Consider the following 18286-nt stretch of genomic DNA (forward strand, 5'->3'; position numbering starts at 1 on the left):
ATTGCATCTAGCTGGCCATCTCCTCCTGCAATTGACACCTTCCTATTCTCTGCACCAAGACTTAAATCTCAAAAAACATACTGCTTCTCTGTATTCCGATTCATCTTGCACCTGGCCTGAAGGGAGAGAAAGTAAGCTTATTAATTCTTAAAATAATACCTTGTCACAGCAATTTTGGCAAATTGCCTAGCTTGGAAACATTGGCCAAAATCTCCATCTTTATCCTCAACCTTTTGAAAGGAAGAGCCTATTTAGGGATTTCAAGCTGTCTCAAGACAAGAGGTATAACAGACAACAGGGTATTTAACTGAAAATGAAATGTAGAGCAGTCAAGTAAGTGCCAGCAATTATACCAGACCTCAGGATTGAAAAGCATTTAACTTCTTGACATAAGTAGAGGAACCATATACAAAATAATTCGATTTGTGATATATCACAGGAAGGAAGAATTAATTATGGTAGGAGAACTGAAGGATTGCTCCCTTATTACAACAGGCCAGGTTTTTAAATGACAGAGGGCTCAATCATTAGGTTAAATACCAAATTAATAAATTCAATAAGTATGAAGAAAAATGCATCAACCTGGTTAGCCTAGATGTCTCAGCAATTCTTCAAAGTTGTGTTTTGGTATGGACATTGCCCTTAGGAAACAAAACCAAAACCAGCGTCCTGTGTCAGAATTCTTACTTCCATTAAACCCTAATTTTTTTTCCAGTGTTCCTCCTCATCTCATCTAACAGAATGGGAAAGAACAATCAATTTTCTTGCTGTTTGTACTATGAATACACTGGTCAGCTGTGAAAGGGAAAGACCAAAAGAAGACAGATTCTTTTTGTCCAGTCAGTTAAAACAAAAGTAAACTAAGATGGCAAGGTTTTTTGCATGTTATAGCCAGGTCAAGACTAAGGAACACAGATCCCACTGATTTTCGTGCTATTGTCATGACTAAAAATATTAGCTCTTAATGAAGTATATGATATAATAAGATGATATTTAATATTCTTCCCTGTCATGTGTATAATTAAAACCAGCAAAATGGGTCAGTGTCTAAGGTGGCCTCAGATGCAACGTGCTTAATGACTACTAGGCTGCAGGAGGTTTACCTTGAATAAATTACAACTGCCATTGAAATTCTGAAAAATGGTTGTGTGTTTCTCAAAAGAAGTACTTAATATAAAAATTTTAACAAAAGGAATTTTTTATGGGTAAACAACGAACTAGAGGGATTATGATCACCCTCTTTTCCCCACCCTCTTGTGTTGTTAACCTCCAAGACTTTTGCTTCTTCAGGACTGTACCTTCCAGAGACTTCCCAGAAGCAAACTCATACCTCATGAGGCTGTAAGGTTTCCTTTTGCTACCACTTGAGTTACCCTCAAAACTTTTCCATCTTCAAGGACATCTTGCTCTTTTTGGGAGTCCTGCTGCTTGTATTGATTACTAAATTCAATTCTCCATTCTAATTACAGGAAGAGGGTCCAAGGTGTGAAAACCTCTCTTCCTACCAGTCTATGGCAATGCCAGTCCATGCCAGTTTTGGTTCCTGATTACAACCTCACTGCACATGACTTTCATTTATAATTCCAGAAATTGGCTTGATTTTTTTTTTGTTTGAATGTTTCCCAGATGTAAGTGGATGCTAATATTTTAAATTCTCCTCAGTGAATGTGGAACCAGATTTTAATGGACTTTGGCATTTTATGGGACAGAATGAATGCACTGGATCAAAAGTGAGTGGAAACTTGTCTTAACACAGAGTCAGTGTATATTTGTAAAATGACAGAAATCCAGCTAAAATCAGTTACTCGTATGCTTATATTCTTCATATATTTGTGCTTCTGCTTTATAATTTGCCTGTTATTCATGATACTGTCCTCCAGGCATCATGGTCATATGTTCTTAGTACAGTACTTCTTTAATAAACTGTGTTTTAATTTTGCTCTGGAGTTGAATGTCCAGAGGTTGAGAAAATAAGTGAAGTGAAAAGGATTTATAGACTATGGGGCTTAGATTGGAGTGCTAAAAATTGAGAAATTTAAGTGAATCAGTTACTGGTCAGAGGGGTAGCCCACTCTCCAGCACTATCCTTGAAGGCCAACCAACTATGCACCACTCCCATTCCTTTATGAGCAAACAAGAAACTGTAGAGTGACACCAGAACTTCAGCACAAGTGCAGCACACATGCCACCACCACCACACAGATTGCACAACTCTACCAACACATATGCATAAGGAACACGCCCCTGCAATTTAACCTGGGGAGCTTTAAATGGGATTACTTTGCAAATACTGTGTACAAATTCCTACTTGCACTTACTTCTTAGGGCATTATTTTTCTACACAAAAGAGCAACTGGTTGGCTGAACCATGGGGAAGTTGGTCCTTATTGTTAATTCTTGCCAGGCACAAACATGGGACACAAAAAGCAAAAGCAAAAGCTCTCATCATCTCAAACTCATCTTCTCATATCCACCTGCATTTTTACACTTTCTCCTGTGCTATGATGTGGAGCACAGAAGAGTACTTCTGTTCTGCCTTTTATAAAAGGTATATTTGTTTTTCTAGAAGTATTCCTGCCAAGGCTGTTTGCGAGTAACAACAGGTGGCTAAACCAGATACCCACAGAGTAAGCTGAGTATTAATGGAACAAATATGTATGACCATAGTTATGAATACTTTGTGTTTACAATTTGCACCTCAATGCCACTGGTCAAGATCTTTGTCAGGTATTTGACATTAGCCCATTAGCCCCATATGCTATTTCACTATACTGGTCTTTCTCTGACTATTTCCCACACCTTTGAATTCTCTTCCTTCCTGACTGCCTCTCAACCCCTTCCCCTCCATCTTCTTTGTCCATACAGATAATTTACAGTACCTGCAAAAGTTGTGACTGTGGGATACTGCCATTTGTTTGCTGGCACCAGGCAACCATTTGTTCGGGAAAGAAATTCTAGACACAAAAAGAAGATAATTGGAAATCAGATTATATTTAAACACTTACAGAGAACTAGTGACATTTTCTTCCAGTCATTAATTTTTTGGAACTATCACTATTAAATCAATTTGGAGATCCCCTGACACAGAAGGTAATACTAGGGCTTTTCAAGTGCAGTTCTTCCCCTCCTTCTGCTCACCAGATGCCCATGCAGACAGATTGTGAGTTTTTAAAATATCTGATATGCAGCATTTCCTAAGTGCATTTTCCTCTCACTTCCTCTTCTACCAAGAACTTTTGTGGATCTCTAACAGCCTCTACTTTCTTGGGAAGATAAGGATGAATTGTCCTGCAAGTTGAGTATGCAGTGACTCCTTGCTTATTGGACCAATGACTTGATTTCAGATTTACTCCTCCAGTTCCCCTTTAATCTGCTATGTTTTAAAATTCCTGTATAATTTGGTACACTGAATTTACTATACACAGCAATGACAGGAAATCATTCTTGAAGTTTTTAAACATTATTTGAAGCATGAAGACATCCAGAAATGCCTGAAATAAAACAATGACTGATTATAACAAGATGAATCACAACAAAAACATTTCCAGTTTAGAACATTTGTCACTCTTCCGACAATATAAATTTTAGTCTTTAGGGCATAAAGAGAAGGGCTGAGGAGGGATCACCCTTCTGCCAGGTAAGTTGCACAATGAGTTATGAAAGCTAACATTTACCAGCCTCTCTTGAGTAGAAACAGTGCCATATGGCAACAGCTAATGCAACGGATAGGGAGCCTTTGCATTCTTACACCACAAGAATGATTTATTCTGTGATTGCAGGAGCCTGGGACTGAATGCCAAGCATTCTGGGTTTTACTCCCATGCTCTGTTATTAATTAAAATATACCACATGAAACTAATGCTCTAGCTCCTATGATACCAAAACTTCTGTACAACGCTCAGATGTTCATGGGTTATCAGATGGTGAGATCAACAGAAGTGAAAAACGAGGAACACTCCATGTACAGAAACGTTTCACAGAGTAAGTCAAGGCACAGACTCTGAAACAAGCACCAGCAGATGACAAATGTACATGCAAGCACACGTGTGAAGATGCAGCAACTGTGCACTTGCATCTAGGAGCAAAGGAATGAATTTATCACCTGCAGTTACTTCAGCAATGTGTTTAAACATGACCTTGTGTATCTTTTTTCCTTCTCACACCCCAGATGCCTGACTGACCCAAAATCTGTTCTTACCTAACCACCTCTGGATCACCCTTCCTCAGCTATCTCAATAGGTTGCACCAGCTGAGGGTGGTTCATGACAACAGTCTGCTCCAACATAATTGTTTGGATAACATGTGAAAAAGTCTTCCTCAGATGAGCAGTTACACAGTAACCAGCTCAAAATGACAACATTCAAAGGATCCTAGAAATCCAGGAATAGGTATGGCATGCAGTAGTTTTCAAGCATGGGTATACCAGGGATATAGAGAGGACAAGCTATGGTGATCAGTAAATGTGGCAGAGCACACCAGTAAAGCACAGCCATAGGTGAAACAGTGAAATTCCTTGTATGGAGTAAGTGCTTTAGGGGTCACCCAGATGGGTTTGTTGTTTTATTAACTATTACAGTCAGAAATGAAAAGGTTTGGATACTGCTTGTTATGTGATGAATTTTCTTCGAATCAAGGAACTTTGATGATAATGAGTAAATTGCGCTTCTGATTGTTTTTCTTGAACTAATGAAAATTTCCCTGTCTTGGTCACTCTCCAATGTAACTACAGACATTTTGAAACAACACTTTGAAAACACTTGAGGTTTTTAGGCTAGGAGGAAACTACAAGGAATTTAAACATTGGTTAAAATTTCTTTGGAAAGAATTCTCTTAGTTGGTTGCCTGTTCTTTTTATAAAAAATGTTTAAGACAGAAGAGTGGCCAGCAATGTTATTGTAATCCACCCCTCTGTGGTGTAAACAACTAAGTAATGAGACTCACCATGGGATTTTTGAAAAATTCGTATTTTGCGTAATTCTTCCTGAACAAAAATTTACTTTCGCTTCCCATGGTGGATTCAACTTGAACTATGAGCTCATGATCTTCCAGGCACCTCTCTGTGGAAAAAGAACACCATGTTAACACGCAGCCAACCAGCAGGAGTGAGACCAACTAAGAACAGAAGTTAAAACAACCCAGTGTAATTCCATTACCTTTTAAGAAATTAGCAAAACACATTCTAACTTTCAAACCATACTGCCATGAGGCAATACTTTACTTTGCAATGTATTACAAAGTTTAACATTATATGACAGTGTTCTTCAAGGAATTCCTATATCAGGGCTTCATAAGCACAGACTTTTGAGAAAGGAATAGATTTTTTGTGTGTGCAGTAGCTACAATAATACAGACAAACCTCTTCTTTTGGCACTGGTTGTGTGCTGTGGAACTGGCAAGGTGGACAGGTTTAAGGGGGAAAAAAGTTACAGAAAGGCCACTGTTAGGTCTTGAACTATCACAGAAATACAGTGTTGTATTTGATCACACTCTATAAAACCAGTCCACTTCAAGGTGAACTTCAGGCCTTTATTGTAGATGCTAGACAATGGGGTTTATTATGAAAGAGGTCACAGGATCTACTTTACAGGAATACTGACAGAGACAAATGTTTTGTACACATGACAGGGCAATTTTCTGCTCTAGATTTGGTTACAAGGTAACTGCCCATAACCACCACTTCTCTGGTCAAAAGAATGGCACATCAAAGCATGAACAGATAGCTTAACAAATCCAATTCACTGAAAGCAGTAACTCGAAAGAAGGCAACTGGCTAAGTGTGCACTATTTAATGAACTCATTATCTTGACAAGTCTTCAGAACTTTCTCAGAAAATATTTAGGTATTTTTCAAAAGTTTTAACTAGTCAGTGCTTTCATGCCTTATGTAATAAAAAATTTTAAAATTAGGTCAAACAAAACATAACTTTTGCAAAACTTTAAACAAAATTCCTGTGACTTGCTGACCAAAGAAGTTTGGAGAGTCCCTTACCCACTTTGTGTTCCTGCAATGCTTGTATTCCTACAGTAAGAAATGCCAGAGTGCCATCCAGTTTCTCTTGGGGTGATTTCAGGATAAAAAGCAAGCAGCCATTGGCATCCCAAAAAGAGCAAGCTCTGGAATACTACTTGAATTGCCGAACTCAGCAGATTATGTGGTGTTCTTTGATTGAAAATTTAACCTGTGACTGAATGATCTCATGATCTTTTTCTCTTTCACTTAGGCTGTCAGTCATCACCAGCTCATTGACGACTTCAGCATTTACTGTGCATTTGTGATGTCCAGCCTTGCTCTAAATTGTGTTTTCAAAGGGGTTAACATTGACAAACCTCCATAGTGGGCTGCCCTCAAACAAAGAGCTGTGTCTTAGTGCATCAGGTGTAACAGCACTTTGAAGGGATAGTTCTTTTGACTAATGTGCACAACAGTACTGCTACAGGGAGGCTGTTAGTAAAAGACATTTGGCACTGCCTCAGCAGTCATCACCTAAACCTACACATTTCTAGGGGCTCTGGAGGTAAAGTTTCAGGTATTGCTAATCTGGTGCTACTACCATGGTTTTTAAGCAACTGGTGAAGTCAAATCTCCTCCACATTGTGATGAAGACTGTGGGCCTATGAGGGTGAAGGGCCTATTTTTTAAATTATGCTTCCTCCAAAAAACATTTAATTACATTGGTACGAAGCTTTATCACAGCATGAACCTCGAAAGATCACGTCCTGTTACAGTCTAGTTCTGCCACCACCCAAAGTTGTGGTCTTTGCTTTCCTAACACATTAAAAATTGCTTGCCAGGGACAAACTCTTTATTTTGTTCTGAGGAAATGAAGTACAGATGAACATTTGTCAATTGGTTTTATATTTCAATGTTTAGTTTGTGTAAATATACTTAGTGCCTGTTTCTTGGATGCTTTAGACAACTGACCTAGATGTATTCTGTTACTACACCAAAACCCTTCTGAGATTCTGTGGTGATACTCCCGCTGATTTAATGTTTATATTTTCATTTTGATGGTCAAAGCCATCTTGGAGAAAAGGTGCAACATTTCATAGCACGCGCATGTGAAAAAAAGAAACTAGTCCTGGTCAGTTTGCTATTACTTCATAGTAATACATACACTTGGGAAGTGCTTGGTAATTTGCACTCGGTTGGTACAAATGGGATGAACTTGACACTGAGCAACTCAGCCTCAGCCCCGCTTTGAGCTTCCTGCTACAAAACTAGAAGCACAGATGTCAGCCTGTTAAGTTCAGCTCAAGAGGTCAGTCTGTCTTCAAGTGGCATTGCTGTTGAAGTGACCAGAAATGTGTGCTTGCAGTTTATCTGATAGGCTCCACTCAGTCTCCTCTGCATGCTTCCTGGAACAGACTTTTCCCCTACCCCACCCAAGTTAATCTGCATTATTATCAGAACTTCTACTGAACTGCAGCAGTGATACAAGGTGGGAAAAGGAGCTGGATTCCATCATGAGCAACTCACAGGCATAGCCCAAAATTCCCAATCAGAGAATCACTACAAATGACAGGTGGACCCCTGTATCAAAAAGCCTGCCCTGATTTTGCATTTAAGCAAGCGCTGTGCTTAACTGTTCCACTTTTAATTCACTCATATTAAAACAAATCAATGCACATTAACAAAATATCTAGGTACAAAACTGCAGCAATGCTTTCTTCTAACCCTCACATATTTCAGTCCTCTACATTCTCTCCTGCTTGAATGGTATTTAGTATGGTGTACACTCAATTCTGAAACTCAAAAAATGAAGTGTGTAGGTAGGGAAGGATTCTTTCAGTGTCCAGGCAAATACAATAACATAAATGTTTTCACCATTATTATTTTTGTTAATGTCCAATACATAGCTCTCTGTTCTTGTCCTAAACTGATGATAGTTAAGTATGGAATAGAACATAGGGAGAATACCACATTTTATAAATGTGGTATTTATAAATATAGTTAGGTATACTTATAGTAGCAAATTAAATAATGGGACCAATTCAAATTTCATGGACTGCTTAAACACTGACTACAATGTGCTTTAGATATTAGTGGTACGGTGCAGCAGGAACCACTTTCAAATGTCAAATCAAGAAAGTCTGCTGGCAAATTGTCACACCACTGCTTCCAGTGAGAACACAAATATTTTGTGCAGTCAAATAGCTGTTTAAAGTCATGTGTAAGCACACATTTTATTTGGAATATACTTGGCTATGTGTGTGAAGTGAACAGTGAGGTGGAGGCTCCTTACAAAGTGGGACCTCAAAGACCAAAGCAATGATAAATATGCAGCTGGCATCAAAAATTTCATCTTGTCCTCAGTCTGTCCAATAGTAAAACAATGAATTGGTTCTGCAAACCAAGCTCTTTTGGAGAGTACTATTAGGCAAAATACAGGGAGGAAAAAAATATAGTGAACTAAATGAAGGAACTCCTCTCTCTTTTTGTGGGCTTCAAGACTACCACCCAGAGCATTAAGTCAGCAAGGATGTATTATATAAGAAATAATGTCTCCTAGAAACACACAATTCTGACTGCTCTTTAACCATATTTCTCTTGACACTATGTATTTATTCACCATTGTTTCATACTTATACTAGCAATCTTTTATCTAGAGGAACAAATATGGACCATCAGATGCCTGATAACTTCATCCAGGTTGCAGTCGCATTACTACCTTGATCTGACAGTCTCCAAAATACAGGAAAGCATGTAAGCTACAGAAGAGCTAGGAAGAAGCAGCCAAATAATAAAAAATTCAAACTGTAGCCAAAACTGGTGGAAGCATGAAAGTTGGTATTTAGAGTTTATTGAGTATGTATACTTAAGACCCCAAATTCAATAAACTGGATAATGTTGTCTCCTGTTAAATGAACTAATTTATTCCCTTTTCTGTCCTCATCCTTTCAAATACGTGAAATCTGTATAATTACATTTTTTTAAATTCTTTAAATATTTTTGTCTGTTGGCTTTACACCCCCAAAGGCTGCATTACTTCTCACACAGATCCATTTTGTGGCCTACAGGGGAAGCCCTGGGGCCGTCCCTGTGGAACCAAGTTTGGTGGCTGCTGAAGCCCCAACCTGCACACCCCACATCTCTGGGGGCCGCTTTGTGCTTCAGTGTGAGACAGAGGTCCAAGGCAGGCAGGTCCCCATGTATATAAATGCAGCCCGATAAGTATCTTGCTCTTTTCCCATCATTGTTAATTACCAAGTTATTTGTGTGTAAACAGAAGCTTTTGATTTCCTAATCAGCCTCCTGCCCGATTCATTCAGAGATGTCACACACCAGAGTTTGACAGCACAATTAGTCACCATGGAAGCTATTGTGATGTCACAAACACTGAATTGTGGCATCATTGAATGAATCTGGCAGGAGAAGGATGTTGGTTACAAAGGAGAAGGCTTCTGTTTACACAATACCTTGGTAATCAGCAATGATGGGAAAGAGAATATAGAAAAAGAGAGCCTGGTAGTTTAATGAGCATTGATAAAACTGAATATTTGTAAAGGTTTTTGGAAGCGCATGTGGTGTATTAAGCTACAGAGATCAAGATTCTGTAATTTATACCTTAATTCTTCACCTCATCCTATGTCCTCAGAACTGAAAGTATATCACAGACACAGACCAGAGAGTGTTTCATGTTAATTTTTTCATATATTTCTACATTAGGAGAGATAATAAAACCATAAGCTAATCAGGATATCTTACATGTTTGGGATTTTTTTAAACTGTTAGTCCTCAGAGCAGTGAATTTATTAGTGTTTAACAGTACTGGTTTAGGGCATCACATTTCCAGCAAATCATTTCCTTTTTTTATTTGTAAGGGTTCTGAATTACATTTTTAGACATAAAACCCCCTCTGTTAGCTACAGATAGCATTCACAATTCCAGTGCTGGCGATTGCAGCTTATGATTTGCCTTCCTCTGTTTTCTAGAAAAAACATTCCCCATGAAGTATATCGACTAATACTCCAAATGCTACACTTTTTAAAGCGTTATTGTATGCCATGGAGAATTACAGATAGCGTTATCTGGGCGATATGCTGTTGCGAGCTGCACAGCAGAACCCTGTAACTAATCAGTGCCACAAAATAACAGGAAAAGCAAGACTGAATAACATGAGATCCTTTCAGGTACTGTAATTAAACCAATTCACGGTGTTATTTAATTCCCCACCGTTCTTCCTCTTGCTGCCTTCTTGAAACTGTAACCATGACACCTTAATTTCAATCAGGTGGAGGAGCTGCTGCCTGGAGAGCAGATACCACCGCTGGTCCAGAAATTGCCCATGGATTTGCGGGTGGTGCCACCATTTTTTCCCTGCCTGGAGTCAAGTTTAGCCAACCCCCTCCCCCAGCTCAGCATGTCTAGCTTTCAGGAGCATTACTGTAGGTATGTAAGGCTGAGTCTGTTCACCCAGGTCTCCCAGCTGGTGATGAGCTGAGCTGTTTCACAGGAGCGTACTCCAAGGATCAAGCTTAATTTGCCTAAGCTGTTTATTTGCAATAGCTTCAGACACAGCAAGGTAGCAACAGAGCGCTAGAGTGAAGATTAGACAATTCTTCCTTTTTTTTTTTTAATAATAAAAATACCAGAGGATGGGAAATAAGGGAAGGACTTTAAATGGTTTAAACGCTTAACACATCAAATTGTAATACACAGAAAGCACGTATGTGATTTCAGCTAATTGTACAAATACAAGCAGTGGAAAAGAAAACGTTCCGTCTGGAAGCACATTAATAGGAATTACACATGTTTTATGTTCCCAGGTAACCATGCCACCCCTTTGACCATTCCCTACCTAATCCTAGGTGAGGGTGATGCTCCACTAGAGTCCAGCTGTTATCATCCACACAATGACTTTTGTAAACGAGCAGCTGACAGAGGTCCCTGGCTGTCATGTCTGCTAGAATCTCGACCACTTTGCTTGTTCCATCTTCACTAAAGACTTTTACATCCTGCAACATAAAGGGTACACTTACAGATCAACAGCTCTGAACATAGGCAAACCACACAGCTACTGTAGAAAAGCATCATCCTCTCGGTGTGAGGGTTCCAAGCACCTTGGTAGCCAGGACAAATGAAATGGATGATTCACTTTATAACACTTTCTCTCGATGCCCCCTAGACCTATTTCCCCTCCCCCTCCCCAACACCTCCCTGCACTAAACAAAGATTCAGCAGGGTTAATATGACCACGTACACAGGAAAAGTGAGAGAGCAGGTTCTGTATAGAGCTGTGTAAGGTAAGCAAACGTGAAACAATGTCGAGAGAGTACTTTGGCAACAGTGGGTGAGAGAAATCACATCCAGTCAAACACACACAGTTTTTATTGCGATCCCATCGGAGGCCTCTGAACATTCACAGAGGAGCAGGCCAAGACCCCAAAGATTAAAAATGGCTCTCTTGTTCCCCACTAACTTTTGATTGTTTCGTGTGGGGAAGTCCCATTCACAGTCTCTGCCGGCAAATCAATTACCCAGCACAGTCCACACATTTCTCTCTCTGCCCTGACTTCTCTTTTGATCCAAGCCTGAAAGTAGTTAGAAACCAAACGTGCATACGCTGCGCATCCTAAATATCAACGGGGATGAGAGAACAAGTCAAGAACCTTCTCCCCCACCTCCTGAATTATACAGATGCTTTCCTCTTTGCATTGTTCTGCTCAAGCGAGAGACACTTCCCGCAAAATTATTTCTCCGGGCAAATGTGCAGGTCCCAAATTTAAATCAACTCAGTGTTTAAAACGCTCCGCATCTTAGCGAGAGAAGGAGAGTCTAACAAAAACCTGGAGGGTAATTCGATATGGAAAATCTTACCTCAACGGCACGTAAAAGGCAGCAGTCGGAAGAACAAGATGGCATTTTAAATGGGGATTGCCTCTTGAGAGTTAGTTCTCTGCCTCCGCCGACCCTCTGCAGCCTGCGGCTGGGCGCCCGGGGTGCCGGCGGCGTCAGGGGCGGCCGTACCCTACCTGTCACGTAGCCCCTGCTATGGGGACTGTTTCTGGGGAGGGAAACAACTCTGCCAGAGCTCCACTCAAAGGGTTACACGCAATCTTTGCGGTAGTGAATCAAACCACACTGTGCAGACCAATCCTAGCCCTCCCTCCGACTGATGTAATCATTTCCCACACACTATCAGACTTCCAAATTATTCCCGCCTCCCCCACCTCCCCCCCCCCCCAAAGAAAAAAAAAAAGGAATTACAAAGGAAATGTGGGGGGTTTTTTATGACGACCTCGGGGCGCTGGAGACCCCAGGGGCGGCGGCGGGGCGGGGCGTGGGGAGCCCGGCACGCGTGTGCCGCTGCTGCCCGGCGCCGGTGCCGGTCCCGCCCGCAGCCCGGCCTGCCCGCGCTGATGTCATCGATGCCTGCAACTTGGGCACTGAACTTCTTTCCCCGCCGCCGCTCCCCGCTCCCCGCTCCGGCTCCGCTCCGGGCCCCGGCGGTGCCACCGCGCCGCGGCCGGCGCCGCCCCCGCCCCCCGCTGCCCCGGCTACGCACAAACTGGAGCCCGGCGAGGGAGGAGTTAAAGCCTCATCCAGCCCAAGTGACTCAAACCCGCGCGTTCAGGAAACGGCTTCATCTGACAGCAGGGATGAGCCAGCTCTTTCAGAAGTGGGCTCTGGAAAGGAGAGGAGGGGGAATCCCGGTTGCTCTGGGGAAGGCATGCGTGCTGTGCAATGTGTCGGCTACACTCCTGCCAACGCTTCGCCAAGCCAGAGGCATCCTCATACACGCAGGAATTTGTTGGGCGTGGGGGTGCCCCCGTTTTCTGTCCTGCGGGCCAGTCTCTGCTGTGTGGCTGGCGCCGTGTCGCAGCAGAGCCCCGCATGGCACCGCAGCGGGACGGCCCGCTCCGGCACTCCCGCACGGGGGGACACGAGTGGATCGATGCCCGAGACAGCCGCGGGCATCGCACCGCAGTGTGCGGTGGGGAGCGCGGCTCTCGTGTTCCTCCCAGGATGGACAGGCACACCGAAAAGTCAGTACGCAACAAGACAGAAAGTAGCTATTATGATTGTTTTAGTGGGGAATGGCAGGGACTAACACCCGCTTGATATTTTTTTTCTTCTTCTACTTTTATAGTATAGCCATCGGACCGAAAAGTTGGTGGTGAAAGAATTCCGTTCTACCTTCAGCCTACTCTGCACGTAAGTGCACTTTCTGTATTGAAACTAAACTATTTTGGATGGATTTCCTGCCTCGGGAACCAACCTGGTGACATCATTCATTCATTCATTAGTCACGAGAAGCGCAGCCCTCTGCTCTCTGCCTCAGCTTTTACTGGGGTGCCCGAACCAGGAATACGCCACAGCAGTCGCCACTTTGGCAACACCTGGAGGGCAAACCCCGCCTCTTCTCCTTTCGTGCAGGGAACAAGGCAGTGATACAGACAGCACCTGATCACTGTCAGTGCCAAGGCCCAGAAAAGGCAAAGCTGTTTTGCTGAGGGTGCCTCTCCAGCCCGTGCAGGTGGAAAAGACAGAGCTGTAAGACAACCACCGCACTCTTCTCTGCTCCCAAGCATGGAAAGCCTTAATGCCGTGTGGCCACTGGAAGAAAGCTGCAGCTGTCTTTTATGCTCATTCATGCTGTGCTCTCTCAGTATGAAGTAAAGGAGTCAGGGGTACGTGTCCCACCCTCCCCCTCCCTGCCCAGAGTCTAAGCTCATGCTGATGCCAATGCCAGCCCCCCAGCATTTCAAACTACTGGATACCCAACACTGCAGTGTGGTGTACTCCTACTGTAATGCCATGTTCCCTCCTCCGGAGAGCCAGGCCCTGGAGGCAGCACGCACTATCCCCACACCACAGCCACTATGGAATTGGGTTACAAACATGGATATGTTCATTCATGGGACCAGACAGCCCTTGGGGTGTTAACAGGGCCCTTAAGACACTCCAGGGAGTGGAGTGCAATGGGTGGGCAGCGTGAACACAGCGATGAGCAAGTTAACCTCACTGACTATTTATTAATAGTGCTGTGTTTGCCATCAAGGACAGTGCAAGGCCATGTATCGCCACTGACATCACAGATATAAAACACTGCATCAGGAGGGGATGTAATGGCCTGGGCTGAACCCTGCCCCAGGGAACAGGAGAGAGGCAGAAGTGAGATGAAACCCTGTGCCTATGCAGAGGCAGGAGTGTAGCAGCCCCTAAGAGGCTTACATGGAAGGTAAGGGGATTTTATGCCCCCACACAACGCTGCACAGTTATGAAGTATAACCACAAATACGAAACCAGCTTGACGACAAAGCTTCACCTCCAACTTTCTGACAGTTTCTGCGACAAAAGACGCAGATAACAGCATTTCTGTATCACAGAGGGAACTGAATTTGAAGTCAATTGGTCAAATCCAACTCTCTCACTTTTCCTTTTTCTCTCTTTCTTTTTTCCTAAGGAAGCACCTCCCACTTTAAGGGCTCCCTATTCAAACTTCATCCAGCAGAAACACTGTTTTATTTCCAAAACTGATTTAGGGCTTATTATCTACAAAGGAAAACTAAGCAAGATTCACTCGAATAAAATACTCCAATAATGAAAACACTTAGCCTGATGAGAGGTTCAAAAAGTTAGTCTGACACTTTTGCACTGCATCCCTCTGAGAAATGCAGTGAAATGCAACAGCAGACTGCCTGCAACAGTGATTTACAAAAGGCCCTAATTACGTCAGCAGCACAAGGCACCTTCTATTCAAAATTAAGGTTAAGAATGCTAAGCCAACCAGAGCGCTATATTGGCTGAACATTCAGTGCTTTACAGCGCAAAGGAGCAGATAACAGACTGCACCATTGTTCTGGGAAGAAGTCTTCCCCCAAGCTTTTCTTTTCTTTTTTCTAAAGACAAAAAAGACTTTAAAAATTAAAAATTTAAAAGAACATTAATATTCATCACTTCAGAGGTTTCATATAATGGGTCGCATATCTTGAGTATCTTCATGGCTGCTTCATCTTCCAGCCTCAGTTCCTCAACCTCACTCAGTATTTTGTGTGTATCAAGTAATGCAAATGCTTTAGGAATGTGAAGGGAAAAAAAAAAACAACAAAAACAAGAAAACCCAAACAGTCATGTGAGGGTCACATCATTTTTTCTCCATTTCTTAAGCTATTTCTTTCCTTTTTCTTCAAAACAAAACCTATAACTATACACAATGATCACAGAAATTCACTCTTTTACATAATGTTATGCTAAAAATCTTCAGTGGCAAACAGATTTACATTTGCATTCTACAATCTGAAATTAAACAGCGTAATTTATATCAATGTAGACCAACCCATGTTATCCTGGGCTATGACTCCAAACATCAGAAGGAAGCACCAGTCATCAGAAGGCCCTGTGACTGAAATCTAATAGATCAAAGGTTTCAGTACACTAGTTCTTTTAGAGTTTCTCTTTATAAGAGAAGTAGATCAGAGACTTCACAGAAAGCTATTAAAGTACACTGAAAAGTCATTACTGAGAACTGCACAAACAGAAAATCAGTCCAGCAAGTTTTGACTTCCATCCCCCAATTTCACTCATCAAGACTGTTCAGACAACCAGTGAGGTACATAGAAGGAAAATGGAACTGAAATCTTTGCATGTACCTTGTACAACTAGAAGCGCTATTTACTGCAGAAGGCACCCATGTACCAGGCAGGTACTTGCTATTTTCACTGGAACCCTGTTTTGATGAGATCTTTTTTCTACAAGCTTTTTATAATCAAAGCTTATCAGCTCACAAGAGCAGAGTCAGAGTCACTGGAGGAATGAGGAAGCTTTCAATTAGGATCGGTCAACACAAAGCTGCTGAAGACTCAAGCTCAGCCTGCAGGCTACCCTTGAACTGCTATTTTTCTGGTTGAAAAAGCAACAAATAAAGGAAGGTTTTGCTTCCTAAAGTTACAAACCTTTGAAAAAGAAAGGCCTCTAAAGCATGCTCTGTGCACACCTGACAAGGCAAGCAACTCAGTCAACCACATCTACATACTGGAGCACCAGCCAGTCCCCCTTTACTTGCCCAGAAGCATTAAGGCAGCTTTATAAGACATGGAAAATTCAGCTGCTGCAATGAAATAAATATATAGGTCAACCCTATGGCTCTTTTTGCCTTCTCTGTTGCTTCCTGCTTATGCAGGAAAATAGCCCTTCAGACAAACAGCAGTGGCAACAGCAATACAACGTGGATAAGATCACTTAGACACAAGGCATCAGATAGTACTTCCTTATAAAAGAAAAAATACTGTGAGGTATTTGATCATTGCTTTTTTCCTCCCTACACATACACATAAAACCCTTGGAAATGCTGAGGTTAAGGTTCTCATAGCAACATTAACTCTCTCCTCTGGCATACACTATATTTAGGTACACATTTAAAAGCCTATGAACAACAAATGAGAACAACTGCTGTACGATCAAGATTCTTAGTCTATGACTTTCATATTCAGAACAGTAACCTCAAAACAAAATCCCACAAAGCCCTGCTTTAGTTGGCTGTGTTTCAAAATGCTCATTCTGTCCCCCTTCACTGGGCTACTGAATTTTAAACCCATTTCCAAGAGTCAGAGAAATAACCTGACCTGAAGGGGAATCATATAATCCTTATGTTCAGTGCTCATCAAAACCAATACTGACGTCATAAACTCCATGAGGGTTGTACCAGCAAGAGAGGTTTTGGGAATCATAGAGATGGGCAGGGCAGGATTAGTGCTGGGTGCCAGTCAGCATTGGCATTGGGAAGGTTAGCTCGTCTGAAGCCATCATGTATGGACACCCAGTCACCAGTGCACCCAGTAATTTTGGGGTTACATTCTTTGTGAAAGTAAGGGAGAGAGATGGAGCAGGTTACCATCTAAAGCACATGACAAAGGCTCCTGATTCTGGACGAAAGATGGATGCTGTAAGCCATGTTGGCTGAATTCAGGCCACTGTATCAAGCAAACATCTCTCTGCACTATTTACATCACAGTTTCACCCCAGCCAGCAGCTCAGCCCCACACAGCTGCTCACTTACTGCCCCCAGTGGGGTGGGGGAGAGAACTGGAGGGAATAAAATTAGAAAACTGATGGGCTGAGACAAAGACAGTTTAATCAGGAAAGCAAAAGCCATGCACATGAGCAAAGCGAAACATGAAATTCATTCCCCACTTTCCATGGGCAGGCAGGTGTTGAGCCATCACCAGGAAAGCCAATCATGAGCAACGGTGATTTGGGAAGATTAAAAATCATCACTTCCAACGTCCCCTGCCTTGTTCCCATCCTTCTCCTCTCCCCAGCTTCATAGGTCAGACATGATTCCAAATGGTGCAGGATTTCCCCTGGGTTAGTTGGGGTCAGCTGTCCTGACTTTGCCCCCTTGAGCTTCTTGTGTTCCACTCCCTTCCTTGCTGGAGGGACAGGGTGAGGACCAGAAACGACCTTGGCTCTGTAAGCACTGCTGAGCAGTGACTAAAACATCTCTGGAATTATCAACACAGCTTGCATCATAAATCCAAAACATGGCCCCATACCAGCTACTATGAAGAAAATTGACTCTACCCCAGTCAAAACTAGCACAATTACACACTGCAATTATTGACATTTGAGCTTTAAGAAATAAACAAAGTGTGTTATGTTGCATGTATACTAAGCACGTTTAGAGGAACATACAATGAGCACATGTGGGGAATATACAATGAGCATATGTGGGGTACTACTGAAGTTTAAAATAGAAATATTGTAATAGCAAGCCAAAGCTTTTCCTCCTCTAATTCAAAACTGCATGCGAAAATGATTATTTTTTTCTGTAGGCATTGAATTATCTGGTTCTATCTTCTCAAAACTTAAAGCATTTCTTAAATCTAAAAGTATTGCTCTCTGTATAGGCTTAGCATTGTATAGCAACTGCACTGAAGTATCTTCAAAAATCTCAGCTATTTATATACAACTGTGCAGAGCACATTTTCAAGACATAACCACTGCCTGCATGAACAAAAGATTTATTTCAACGTGTATGCACATACTTAGAGGCTGAAGGTTTGGAAACTGTAAGCTGCTACCCTGTAATTTCCATATTTTAAAAATAAATAGCAGAATGCAGTTTTAAGTGATACATACCTACATACAGACAACACATCAATTTTGTGACAGCATTCCCAAAATCTGTTTCAACTCTTTCCCACTTTGGTTTAATGTTCAGATGTTCAGATAGATCATTTGACCTGTTTGACATTTTCACATCTTCCCACTCAATTCCTCATTTGCCTCTCATTTTTAGGTAAAAGAAAGGAGAAAGACTTTTTCTATCCTTCTAAGAGTAACA

At 41.9% G+C, this 18286-nt stretch overlaps 1 protein-coding gene across 1 annotated transcript in view; it reads right to left on the reverse strand.

The window, feature by feature from the left end:
• GRB10 (growth factor receptor bound protein 10) overlaps window positions 1-18286 on the reverse strand; it is a 144542-nt gene that overhangs the window by 13270 nt on the left and 112986 nt on the right. Inside the window, exons 6-8 of the mRNA XM_058034783.1 lie at window positions 10799-10955; window positions 4942-5057; window positions 2880-2954 (exon numbers count right to left, since the gene is read on the reverse strand). Of these exons, the coding sequence (XP_057890766.1) occupies window positions 2880-2954; window positions 4942-5057; window positions 10799-10955 (348 nt within the window). The remainder of the gene's footprint in view (window positions 1-2879; window positions 2955-4941; window positions 5058-10798; window positions 10956-18286) is intronic.

Source organism: Melospiza georgiana, chromosome 1, assembly GCF_028018845.1.
Source record: "Melospiza georgiana isolate bMelGeo1 chromosome 1, bMelGeo1.pri, whole genome shotgun sequence".
Classification (NCBI taxonomy): Eukaryota; Metazoa; Chordata; class Aves; order Passeriformes; family Passerellidae; genus Melospiza; species Melospiza georgiana.